The 11,058-nt window shown below is 65.0% G+C and overlaps 1 protein-coding gene across 1 annotated transcript; it reads left to right on the top strand.

The window, feature by feature from the left end:
- The first annotated feature begins 3,496 nt into the window (after positions 1-3,496).
- Positions 3,497-8,034, top strand: SPC24 (SPC24 component of NDC80 kinetochore complex). The gene is made up of 5 exons (XM_062178351.1): positions 3,497-3,738; positions 6,073-6,217; positions 6,305-6,409; positions 6,743-6,819; positions 7,839-8,034. Exons 1-5 carry the CDS (start codon positions 3,579-3,581, stop codon positions 7,943-7,945), a joined length of 594 nt encoding a protein of 197 aa, XP_062034335.1. The 5' UTR covers positions 3,497-3,578; the 3' UTR covers positions 7,946-8,034.
- Positions 8,035-11,058: the final 3,024 nt, after the last annotated feature.

Raw genomic sequence — 11,058 nt, 5'->3', positions numbered from 1 at the left:
AACTCTGGCCTCATTCAACTCTGGCCATCATTCTGCTTGCTTGCTTTTTTTTGAGATTTTATTTATGTATTTGAAAGAGCGAGAGCGAGAGAGAAAATAGATATCTTCCAGACAATGGCTCACCCCCAAATGGCTGCAACAGTTGAAGCCAGGAGCCAGGAGCTTCTTCCAGGTCTCCTGTATGGTTACAGGGGCCCAAGCACTTGGGTCATCCTCTGCTGCTTTCCCAGGAGCATTAGCAGTGAGTTGGATCGGAAGTGGAGCAGCCGGGACTTGAACTGGCGCCCATATGGGATGCTGGCACTGCAGACAGAGGCTTTACCCGCTGCACCATGGTGCCGGCCCCTCTGCCATCTTTCTCTGTGGCTATGACCTATTCAGAGTGTGGTACAATGTTTGAAACCCACTTGGGACACCTGCATCCCATACTGCAGTGCCAAGTTTGAGTCCTGGCTGCTCCACTTCTGATCCGGCTTCCTGTTGATGTGCGTGGAAGGCAGCAGGTGCTTGGGGCCCTGGCATCCACGTGGGAGACCCAGATGGAGTTCTGGGCTCCTGGTGTGTGTGTGTATATGTGCGTGTGTGAGTCTCATTCTCTCTGTGTTAATGTGCTGACTTCTGTCACTGAGCATTGTGTCCCCAGGTTTCTCCACGCCGTAGCAGGTGTCAGAATTTCCCTCCTTCTGAATGCACTGTCAGGATCCGCCACATCTCTACCCGTCCATGGGCTCGGAAACTCTTGGTTGCTGGCACATTTTGGCTGCTGTAAAGAAAGCTGTGATGAACATATGTATACAAATTTCTGTCCCAGTTCCTGCTCTCAATTCTTTGGGTGTATACCTAGAAGTGGAATCGCTGATAGGGTAATTCTATTTTTAATGTGTGGTGGTGGAAGTGGCCAGACTCTGGCCCCGCAGCTGCACATGTGGGTTACAATGTGTCGGCTCCTCATCAGCTCTTGTTACTTTGTTGCTTTCTGGAGTTGGAGAGAGCCCACTTGGCAGGGCGGAGAGAGCCTCTGGCTTGGAGTTTGGGTGGCCTGTTTTGGACACCAGCATTTTTTATCTCTCGGGCTCTGGTTGCACAATGTGCAGGGCCCTCTGGGACACCCGGCCCCTGCAGATAAGAGAGAGCTATCTTTAGCTTCTGGGGCTAAGAGAGGTTAAAATCCTACCAACCTGTCAAGGTCACAGGTAAACCTTCAGAGCCCCCCCCCCCCATCCCGCTGAATTCAAGGTCTTCTCTCTATCACACTCTGCCCCGTTATGTAACTCACCCCCCTTTAGGTCCAGAGAAGCTAAATTCAATGCCAGACGTCACACAGCTGATTCCAGAAGCCAAATGGTGAGCGAGCAACCTCAACGTTGCAAGCTCAGCACAAAGTAGCTGGTTCTGTGCCCGGATACCAATATTTGTGCAGGAAACAGCGAAAGAGCTGTCGCTTCCATGGGTGCCGTGAGCTCCTCCTTGGAACCCTGCTCTCCTAGGCTGGGCGGATTCCCCCCTCCTAAATTTACATTAATTCATCCATTAGTAATTAATTTTAAAGGCAGAGAAGCAGAAGCGAGTTCTTCCATGCACTGGTTCTCTCCCCGCAGACGCCCACAACAACCAGGGCTGCACTGGGGTCATGCCAGGAGCCGGAGCTCCATCCGGGTCTCCCACGCGGGTGCAGGGGCCCAAGCGCTCCAAGCACCACGGCTGCCTCCCGGGGTCTGCAGCAGCAGGGAGCCGGATTGGACTTGGCGCTGGGACTTGAACCCAGGCACGGGATGCGGGATGTGGGTGCCCCCTAATGACCAAACCCAACACCTGCACCCAGGGGCATCCTTGACCTCAACATTTAAGGGTGGCCTGTGGGGATTTTGGATCTCCCAAGAGGTGCATGTTATTAAAAAACTGTGTGGATGTTGAGTGCATTTTTTTTAAAAAGGAATTATTTATTTATTTGAAATACAGAGAGAAATCTTCCAGGTCTTCCATCTGGTGGTTCACTCCCTAAATGGCTGTGACAGCCAGGGCTGGGGCTGGGCCAGGCTGAAGCCAGGAGCCAGGAGCTCCATCTGGGTCTCGCACGCAGGTGCAGGGGCCCAAGGATGTGGGCCATCTTCTTCTGCTTTCCCAGGCCACAGCAGAGAGCTGGATGGGAAGTGGAGCAGCTGGGACTCGAACCTGTGCCCATATGGGAGCTGGTACTGCAGGTGGCGGCTTTACCCGCTACGCCACAGCAGTGGCCCCTACATAGAGCTGAGCATAGGAGGTGTGTTTTAGGCTGAAAAGGGCTGGCGTGGGAGTTCAGCCTATCCATTAAGACATCCATGTTTCATACTGGACGACATCGGTTCGATTCCTGGAGGCTCCGGCTCCTGTGTCCAGCTCCCTGCTGATGGGCACCCTGGGAGGCGGCAGTGATGGCTCAAGTCCTTGGGCCCTGCCACCCATGTGGGAGACCCGGATGGAGCTCCCGGCTCCTGGCTTCAGCCTGGCCCAGTCTTGTCTATTGTAGGACAAGTTGTCAGTGGATGGGATTTTCCCTCAAAAAAGTTTTTTTTTTTTTTGTCGATTTATTTATTTATTTTGAAAGTCAGAGTTACAGTGAGAGAGGGCAAGATGGAGAGAGATCTTCCAGCCGCTAGTGCACTCCCCAAATGGCCACAAAGGCCAGAGCTTCTCCTGGGTCTCCCACATGGGTGGCAGGGGCCCAGATACCCGGGTCATCTTCCGGTGCCTTTCCCAGGCCGTCAGCAGGGAGCTGGATCGGAGAGCAGCTGGGACACGAACCAGCTCCCATACGAGACGCCAGCTCAAATAAATGTTTAAAAGTGTGTTCCAGTTGGGGACTTGGCCTTGGAAGTCAGTTTCCTCGCTGCCTCGTTCTAGCCGCTGACGAATTCCTGCTCGGATTCCAGTCTCTCCACAAGGAATGGTTCCTGCAGACATTCTTCAAAACCCCACTGGGCCACACCCCAAACAACGCAGGGTTCAGCACTTGCCGGAACACAGCTTTCTGCACTTCTGGATTTTTTTTTTTTCTATTCTATTTTGCAGACAATGCAGGGCACGACCCCCTGAGGGGCGCCGGTCTCAGCCTCCTTGGAAGCAAGCAACCAGCCCAGCATAACACAGCTAATGTATTGCAAAGCTGGGATTTGAACCCCAAACATCTGGCTGCAGACTCCCTATAGGATCTATTTGTTATTTTTGTTTTGTGTAGCCCACGCACACAGAACGTCGTCTGCGTGAGCCGCTAGCCCCCTGCTTCCGCCCTTAGAGCCGCGTCCTGTGGGCAGCAGCCACCCGAATATAAGGACAGCGGCTGTCCAAGGCGCAGACGCGTCGGCCACGCCTCCCCGAGCCGCCCCCACTCTGCGCTGATTGGCCATCGCTCATGACTGACGGAAGAACCAGCGCGCGTGCGCCAGGACCCGCCCAGGTTGTCTCCCGCCTTCCGCCGCCCCTCCCTGCGTCTGTTTGGCCATTGCTGCGGAGTGACGGAGATTGAAACCAATGGGAACTGGAGTCTCGGGGTCAGGGGGCGGGCCCCGCGGGCAGTCAAATTTGCGCGCGCGGGTCCCGTCATGGCGGCCTTCCGCGACATCGAGGAGGTGAGTCAGGGGCTGCTGAGCCTGCTGGGCGCCAACCGCGCCGAGTCTCAGCAACGGCGGCTGCTGGGGCGTCACGAACAGCTGGTGGAGCGGCTGCTGGAGGCGCAGGACAGCGGCGAGCAGCGGCTGCGAGGTGAGGCCCCCGCGGCGGGCGGGGGCGGCCGGGTCGGCCTCGGGGCCCCCACTCCCGCCCCGGGCCTCAGCCTCCCCACCCGTGGAATGGGCTCCCGGGCCGGGGCCTGAGCGCCGGTGTGGCCCCGTGCGGGCGGGGCGGGGCGGCCGGGTCGGCCTCGGGGCCCCCACTCCCGCCCCGGGCCTCAGCCTCCCCACCCGTGGAATGGGCTCGCGGGCCGGGGCCTGAGCGCCGGTGTGGCCCCGTGCGGGCGGGGCGGGGGCGCGCACCTGCCGCTGGGGCCGGGGGCGTCTCGGGCGCTCCCCGCCTCGGGTGCCTCGGCTGCCGGGTGCAGCGGGGGGCGTGGCGGGGTGGGGGAGACGAGGCTGAGCGCGGGGTGGGCGAGAGCTTCGGGTGCCCCATGGTTCCCGGGTCTGGGTGGCTTGGAGGGAGGGGAGGGAGAACCGCCAGGGACGTTTGGGAAGCTTGTGGGAAAACGGAATTTAAAAATGAGCTTATTTTGTCCTAAAAAAATGTTGAAATTCATGCAAATAAGAGGCCTTTTAAAAGCTCATGAAAACCGCATAGTATAAAAAAAATGCACGGGTATTTTTGAATATTTCTGTGCACCCAAATAAATGTACCTTATAATTTTATTTGCCTCAAACTCTTAAAAAATGTATAATATTTGTTATTTATTTGTAATGCGAAGTGACGGGGAGCTGGTTCACCCCCCATTTGCTGCCATGGCTGGGTCAGGCTGAAGCCAGGAGCCAGGAGCTCCATCCGGGTCTCCCTCCAGGTGCAGGGACCCAAGGACTGGGCCATCTTCCACTGCTTTCCCAGGCCACAGCAGAGAGCTACATGGGAAGTGGAGCAGCCGGGTCTCGAACCGGTGTCCGTAGGGGATGCCGGCTTCAGAGATGGTGGCTGACCCCATTGTGCCCTCCCACCCCGCACACACAGGGACCTGCCACGCACCTCACCCCCGGGTGCCTAGGGCGACCCCAGGAGTTCAGCCAGGCCCCGGACTGCGCGGGTAGCAGGGACCCAGTCGGTATGCCCCCCGCCCCCGGGGGAGGGGCAGCGGAGCCTGGGGGTCTGCAGCTCCGGGCACGCCCTCTGGGGCAGAGCCAGATGCGGTGCCCCCGCCCCTTCCCCGTGCCAGGCAGACTGAGCGAACCCAGCAGGGGTGGTGTCGCAGGGGGCCCCTGGCTGGTTGGAGGGACCCCGCCCCCCGCCCCGCACTCACACCCGCGGGCATCCGAGCTGTGCTGAGGGTGTGGCAGGGTGAATCCCACTGAGCCCCTGCAGTGCGGCGGCATCGAGGCCCCGCCCATTAGCCCCTCCCCTGCCCCTCCACCTGCCCTGCGCACCCTGCCTTCTGTTTGGGGGCGCCTCTGTGGGGGCCTCCCATCGCGGGAGGCGGGCAGCCTGCGTGCGTGCGTGGCTGGGCCCGAGCCCTCCCCGGCACCGCCTCTGCTGTGCGTGGTGACCACGGGGCACGTGGGGCGCGGGCTCCTTCCTCTGGGTGGGCCCACGTGGGCATCGCGGAGGGATCGGGGTTCCATGCCGACGGCCGCGGGCTCTGCCCTAGACCTTGGGGCAAGGTGCAAGGATTTTTTTTTTTTAAGATTTTTATTTATTTTAGAAGCAAAATTACACACACACACACACACACAGGTCTTCCATCCGCTGGTTCACTCCCCGAATGGCCACAGTGGTCAGAGCTGAGCCCAGCTGAAGCCAGGAGCTTCATCCCGGTCTCCCAGGCAGGTGCAGGCCCCAGCACTTGGGTCATCCTCCACTGCCTTCCCAGGGCGTTAGCAGGGGGCTGGATCGGAAGCGGAGCAGCCACAGGCAGAGGTTGGGAGGTGGGATTGAGCCTGGGGACCGGGTGTGAAGGGTGTGAAGGGAGCGTGGGGTCGCAGGCAGCCTCCCCCCACCCGGTTTGGGGAGGGGAGGGCATGGAGCGGGGCGGGGTCAAACCAGGGCCCGGTCAAACCAGGGCGGTGCCCGGGTCTCCTGATCTGATGAACTAAGGGGCGGGTGGCAGAGGGAGCCGTTCACTCCCACAATGCCTGCCTGGCCCGACCCCATCCAGGTGTGCTGTGTGGGCAGCAGGTGCACGTCTGCAGGATGCTGGGTTGGAAGCTGCCGCGCGCTCCGACCTCGGTGCGGGGCGCCCCAAGGGGTGGCCCTACGGCCCGCTCCTTAGAGCCCCGTGGCGTTCTGTCTGTCCGGCGTCCCGAGCGCTGTTGGGGTGAGGGTGTGTGTGCCGGTTCCGGGTCCGCCCCTTGGCGGGCTGGGGGCGGGAGGACCTCGGCAACCCACTTCTCCCCGCCCGCCCCGCAGAGATCCTGGCCGCCGAGGAGGACGTGGCGCGGAGCCTGCTGGACGCCAAGGAGCGGGCGCACCGCGGCGGCGCCGAGCTGCAGCAGCTGGACGCCGAGCTGCGGCGGGCGGCGGCCGAGGACGCGGGGCTGCAGGCCAGCCTGCTATATCCTTCCTGCGGGGCGGCGCAGCGCGGGGCGGGGCGCGGCGGGGCGGGGCGGGGCCTGGCCTCCAGGGTCCTTGACTCCCGCACCCAGCTCAGCCAGGAGCTGCAGGAGCTCAAGGAGACGGAGGCGGAGCTGAAAAGACAGGAGAGGGAGGTGGACGAGGACGTGACGGTCACCATCCCCGCCGCCGTGTAGGTTTCGTGAGCACGAGTGTGCCACGTGTGCACGGCCCTGATCCGGTGCCTGCCTGACCTGACCCTGACTCCGACCCTGACCCTGACCCCAACCCTGACCCGACCCTGACCCTAACTCTGACCCCGACTCCGACCTTGACCCTAACTCCGACCCCGACGCCAACCCTGACCCCGACCTCGACCCCGGACCCTGACCCTGACCCCAACTCCAACCCTGACCCCGACCCCAACCCTGACCCTGACCCCAACCCCGACCCTGACCCCAACTCCGACCCTGACCCCGACCCTGACCTGACCCTGACCCTGACCCCTCTCCTGTCCCCCGCCTAGGTACGTGGCGCAGCTCTACCGCCGCAGCAGTAAGATCGAGTGGGACTATGAGTGCGAGCCGGGGGCCATCAAAGGCAGTATCCTTTGCGGGGCGGGGGCGCGGCCTCCATCAGGAATGGGATCAGCTGGGCCTGGGGGGCGGCAGGGATGGTCAGGGGCTCGGGCCCTGCCCCCACACCAGAGGCCTGGAGGAGCTCCTGGCTCCCGGCTCCCGCCTGGCCCAGCCCGGGCTGTGCGGCCCCTGGGGAGTGATCTCTCCCTTTCCCTCCCTCCCTCCCTCCCTCCCTCTCTCTCTCTCTGTCTCTCTGTCTCTCTCCCTCTCTCTCTGTCACTCATCTGAGCGTCTCTGTGGAGCAGTTGGAGGCGGGGGTGCCCCCACATTTGCACAGCGGCTACTGGCGGTGCCCCACGGGTGGGAGCCGCTCGGGTGTCCACGGCCGGCGGACGCGGTGTGCCTGCGCACTGAGGTGCACGGCGGGCCTTGGGGACCAGCGTGGGGCGAAAGCAGCCGGGCGCCGAGCCCCTGGGCGGGAAGCAGAGTGGGCGAGCCAGGGCTGGGGGCGGGGCCAGGCAGGGGGCCTTTCCTTGGGTTCGGAAGCTGAGAAAGTTCTGAAGTGGCTGGTGGTGAGCTCGGGACGTGCCCAGGAGCCGGGAAGCTGGTGACAGCGCGCCGATCCGCGGCTGCCCACCCTGCAGACGCCTGTCAGTCAGAGCCGTGTGGGGGCGGGGCCAGGCAGGGGGACCCAGGGGCGTGGCCAGGCGGCTGGGGCCTGGAGCTGAGACCAGAGGGCGGGGCCAGTCGGCTGGGACCGGGGGCGGGGCCAGGCAGCTGGGCGGGGCCAGGCGGCTGAGACCAGGGGCGGGGCCAGGGACCGGGGGCGGGGCCAGGAGCTGAGACCAGAGGGCGGGGCCAGTCGGCTGGGACCAGGGGCGGGGCCAGGGACCTGGGGGCGGGGCCAGGCGGCTGGGACCAGGGGCGGGGCCAGGGACCCGGGGGCGGGGCCGGGCGGCTGGGACCAGGGGCGGGGCCAGGGACCTGGGGGCGGGGCCGGGCAGCGGCCCCTCTGGCCTGGGTTTTCCTTGCCTCCAGCCTCAGTCCACCACGGCCCCAGCGTGGCGCAGCCCATCCACTTGGACGGCACGCAGCTCTCCAAGAAGTTCATCAGCGACTACCTCTGGAGCCTGGTGGACACCTCGTGGTAGCCGGCGGCGGGGCCCCCAGGCCCGAGCTCACGGCTGTGTCCTACCAGGGACCCGCGAGCCGGCGGGCCCGCACTCCGTGGAGTTCCCAGCTCCGTGCTGGGTGCAGGGTCCCCCCACCCCACCCCACCCCAGCCACACACAGGTCCCGGCGGCCAGGAGTGACCGGGGTGCCTGGGCTTCCGGGATGAGGCCTTGATCCTTGGAGGCTGCGGGCGCACTGATTATGGGATGTGGGTGCCGAGGCCGCCGGAAAAGACAGGCCGGGGAACAGGACAGCGCTGAGAGGCTGGGCCCGGGTGTCCAGGGCCCTCGTTACAAGGACGAAGGACCATAGGCCGGCCAGGGGCCCCTGCCCTTGTCACTCCGGCTCTGAGTGTGTGGCTTGTGTGCGAGCCCCAAAGGGACCTCCTGGGTGCCCCCAACAGTTGTGTCTAGGCTCATAAAACACAAGAGTGTGTGGCTTCTAGACGGCTCCTTGAAATGCAAGGGCGTCCGGTCTCCTGTCCCTTCCCGGTATTTCCTGGACTTGGGCTGTGATGGTTGGAGCCTTGGCAGCTGCTCTGTCCCACGAAGGAGGATCACGGTCCTTTGAGAAAGGAACTGGTGGTGTGGCGGCGCTGGCTTATCAAGTGTGGGGAACCAGAGTGCCTGAGCGTCAGCCTGTGTCGTCCTGTGTCTCCCTGTGGCAGCCTGTGTCTTCCCTCGTCGTCCTGTGTCAGCCCATGTCTTCTGTGTTGTCCTGTGTCAGCCCATGTCAGCCTGTGTCTCCCTGTGTCGTCCTGTGTCTCCCTGTGGCAGCCTGTGTCTCCCTGTGTCGTCCTGTGTCAGCCTGTGTCTCCCTATGTCAGACTGTGTCTCCCTGTGTCAGCCCGTGTCGGCCTGTGTCTCCCTATGTCAGCCTGTGTCTTCCCGTGTCTTCCTGTGTCTTCCCGTGTCGTCCTGTGTCTTCCCGTGTCGTCCTGTGCCAGCCGTCGTTATGTGGGGCTTTCTCGTGCCCTGAGCCAAGCCCTCGCTGACTCTGCGCCGCAGGTGCAGGCCAGCCATTGATCCCCCACCTCCCAGCCTGGGGTGGGGGAGGGGAGGCTGGCCGCCCACCCACCTGCGGGGCCAGGGACGCTCCCTGGGGACCTGTCCCACGAGCACCCTGCCCCCAGCTCTGGCTTCACCCTGGTCAGCCAGAGCCGCGTGGGGGCGGAGCCACGGGTCTGAGGGTGCCGCCTCCTTCCTCAGGGCCCAGAGGTCACACTCAAGGTCAGGCAGGGCCCATCTGTGGAGTGGGCGCAGCTCGGTCCCTGCTCTCCCTGGCGGGGCCGGCGTGGGCCGTGCCTGGCCTGTGTACAGGGCGGGAGGGATGAGGAATGGAGGGACCCAGGCCCGGCTGAGGGTCCTGGGGCAGTAGAGAGGGGTCCCCACCCCCACCCCGGACCTGCAGCCCACAGGGAGCCGCTGTGGGCGCTGCTGGGGCTGGAGGAGGCACAGCCGCTGTGCCCCGCAGCCCTGCTCAGCTCCCCTCCCCCACTGCCTGGACCTCAGTTTCCCCAAAGACCCGCCCCCACCCGGACACCCTCTGAGTGGCCAGGGGCTCACTGAGGTAGAAGACCCCAGGGTCCAGGGACACCACGCAGCCCCCTTCCCCCCCCCCCCCGCACCCATTATGCCGTCGGGCAGACCGCGGCTCCCAGCCCCGGGTTCTGTGCGGCAGACACCCCCGCACCCACGCAGGCCTGGCCTGGGGAGGGGCGGGCACCCGGGTCCCAGCTCCCAGCAGTGCGGGGGAGGGGGGCCTGGATGGAGTTCTGGGCCCCGCCCCGGTCACCGCGGGTGGGGGCGGAGCCAGCGGACGGGGAGCTCTCTCCCTGCCTTTCCAACGCATTTTTCAGAAAATTTAAAAACAACTCAGGACTGGCCCTGCTGCGGCCTCGGCTGAGCCCAGCCAGGGCCAGGGCGAGGCGGGGCCGTGATGGGGCAGCTGCCAGTCCCCGAGCTGGGGCCGAGCTGGGGCCGAGGTGCGGCCAGGCTGTCCCCGGCGGGGGGCTCCTTAGGGACCGGTGGAGGCACCTGTCCGAGGCCGGGTTTGAACCTGGGGCTGTCAGGTCATGGCCGATCCCTGCGGGGAAACTGAGGCACGGGGGGTCAGGATGCAGCTGGCCAGGGAGCCCCCCCGGGGACAGCAGGTGCACGCCCACACGCCCTACCCGGGGCCTGGGTCACACGGAGCCACAGCCCACGCCGGGACCATCCCAAGAGCGACCCCGGAACGGGGGCCTGAGAAGAGAGCTGGACCCTGCCCCGTGCCGAGGCCCCGGTCTGGGGGCGCCGCAGGGTCTTCCGCGTCCACCCCAGGCACGGGGCCCTCGCAGCGGGCAGGCCCCGGGGCCGAGGCTGCCCCTCCCCCAGGGCAGGAAGCGGACGGACGGGGAGACACAGGGCGCACACAGGCTCGCCTGCCCGCCCCGTGGGCGAGGTGACCCGGGACTCACGCCCGCCGCCCTCCGCCCCTTCATCTTCGTGGAAAATCACTGCCGCTGGGGGCGGGGCTGCTGACCCCGGCGTTGGGGGCGCCCTGGCCAGCTGCAGGGCGCGGCGGCCGGCCCCGCCCCCTTCCCCAGGCCCCGCCCCGCAGGCTCCGGGCTGACTCACCGCAGACAGCTGAGGTTTGGTGGGGGCAGCAGGGGACACCCGCGGGGCCTCCTCCCTCCCCGGGGCCCAGCCTCGCCCTTGCCGTCTGCGAAACGGGCGCGCTCGCCGCCCTCCCGCAGGGGACCGCCCCGGGGCCGGCGTTGCCCCCTCCCGGCCACGCAGGGGCTCCCGCACCGGCTCCCCGCCCCAGCCCTGCCCGTGCCGGGGCCGCCTCCCGTATCATAGCCCGGGCCGTGCGGACCCGGTGCCTCCTGTTTGCCACACGGTTGAGCATCCATTTATTCAATCGAGCGATTATCGACCGCCCGTGCGCAGGCCCCGGGCCGCCTCCCACGTGGGCCGCGGCACTGGCCGCTCCCAGAGGCCTCCTGGCTCCTTCCCCGAACCGGAGGCGGACGGAAGGGAGGGGGCGCCCCCCCGTGGACGCAGGGAGAACTGCGCTGCCCGTGCGCTCAGGCTCGGCGGGCAGGGCC

The sequence above is a fragment of the Lepus europaeus genome, chromosome 20 (genome assembly GCF_033115175.1).
Source record: "Lepus europaeus isolate LE1 chromosome 20, mLepTim1.pri, whole genome shotgun sequence".
Lineage (NCBI taxonomy): Eukaryota > Metazoa > Chordata > Mammalia > Lagomorpha > Leporidae > Lepus > Lepus europaeus.
This window is presented reverse-complemented; position numbering and strand designations above follow the sequence as displayed.

Coding starts and splice junctions, on each gene's coding strand:
- SPC24 (XM_062178351.1), top strand. CDS start 3,579: ATGGCGGCCTTCCGCGACATCGAGGAGGTGAGTCAGGGGCTGCTGAGC. Junction 3,739..6,072: donor CGGCGAGCAGCGGCTGCGAG/GTGAGGCCCCCG, acceptor CCCGCCCCGCAG/AGATCCTGGCCGCCGAGGAG. Junction 6,820..7,838: donor GCCGGGGGCCATCAAAGGCA/GTATCCTTTGCG, acceptor CTCCAGCCTCAG/TCCACCACGGCCCCAGCGTG.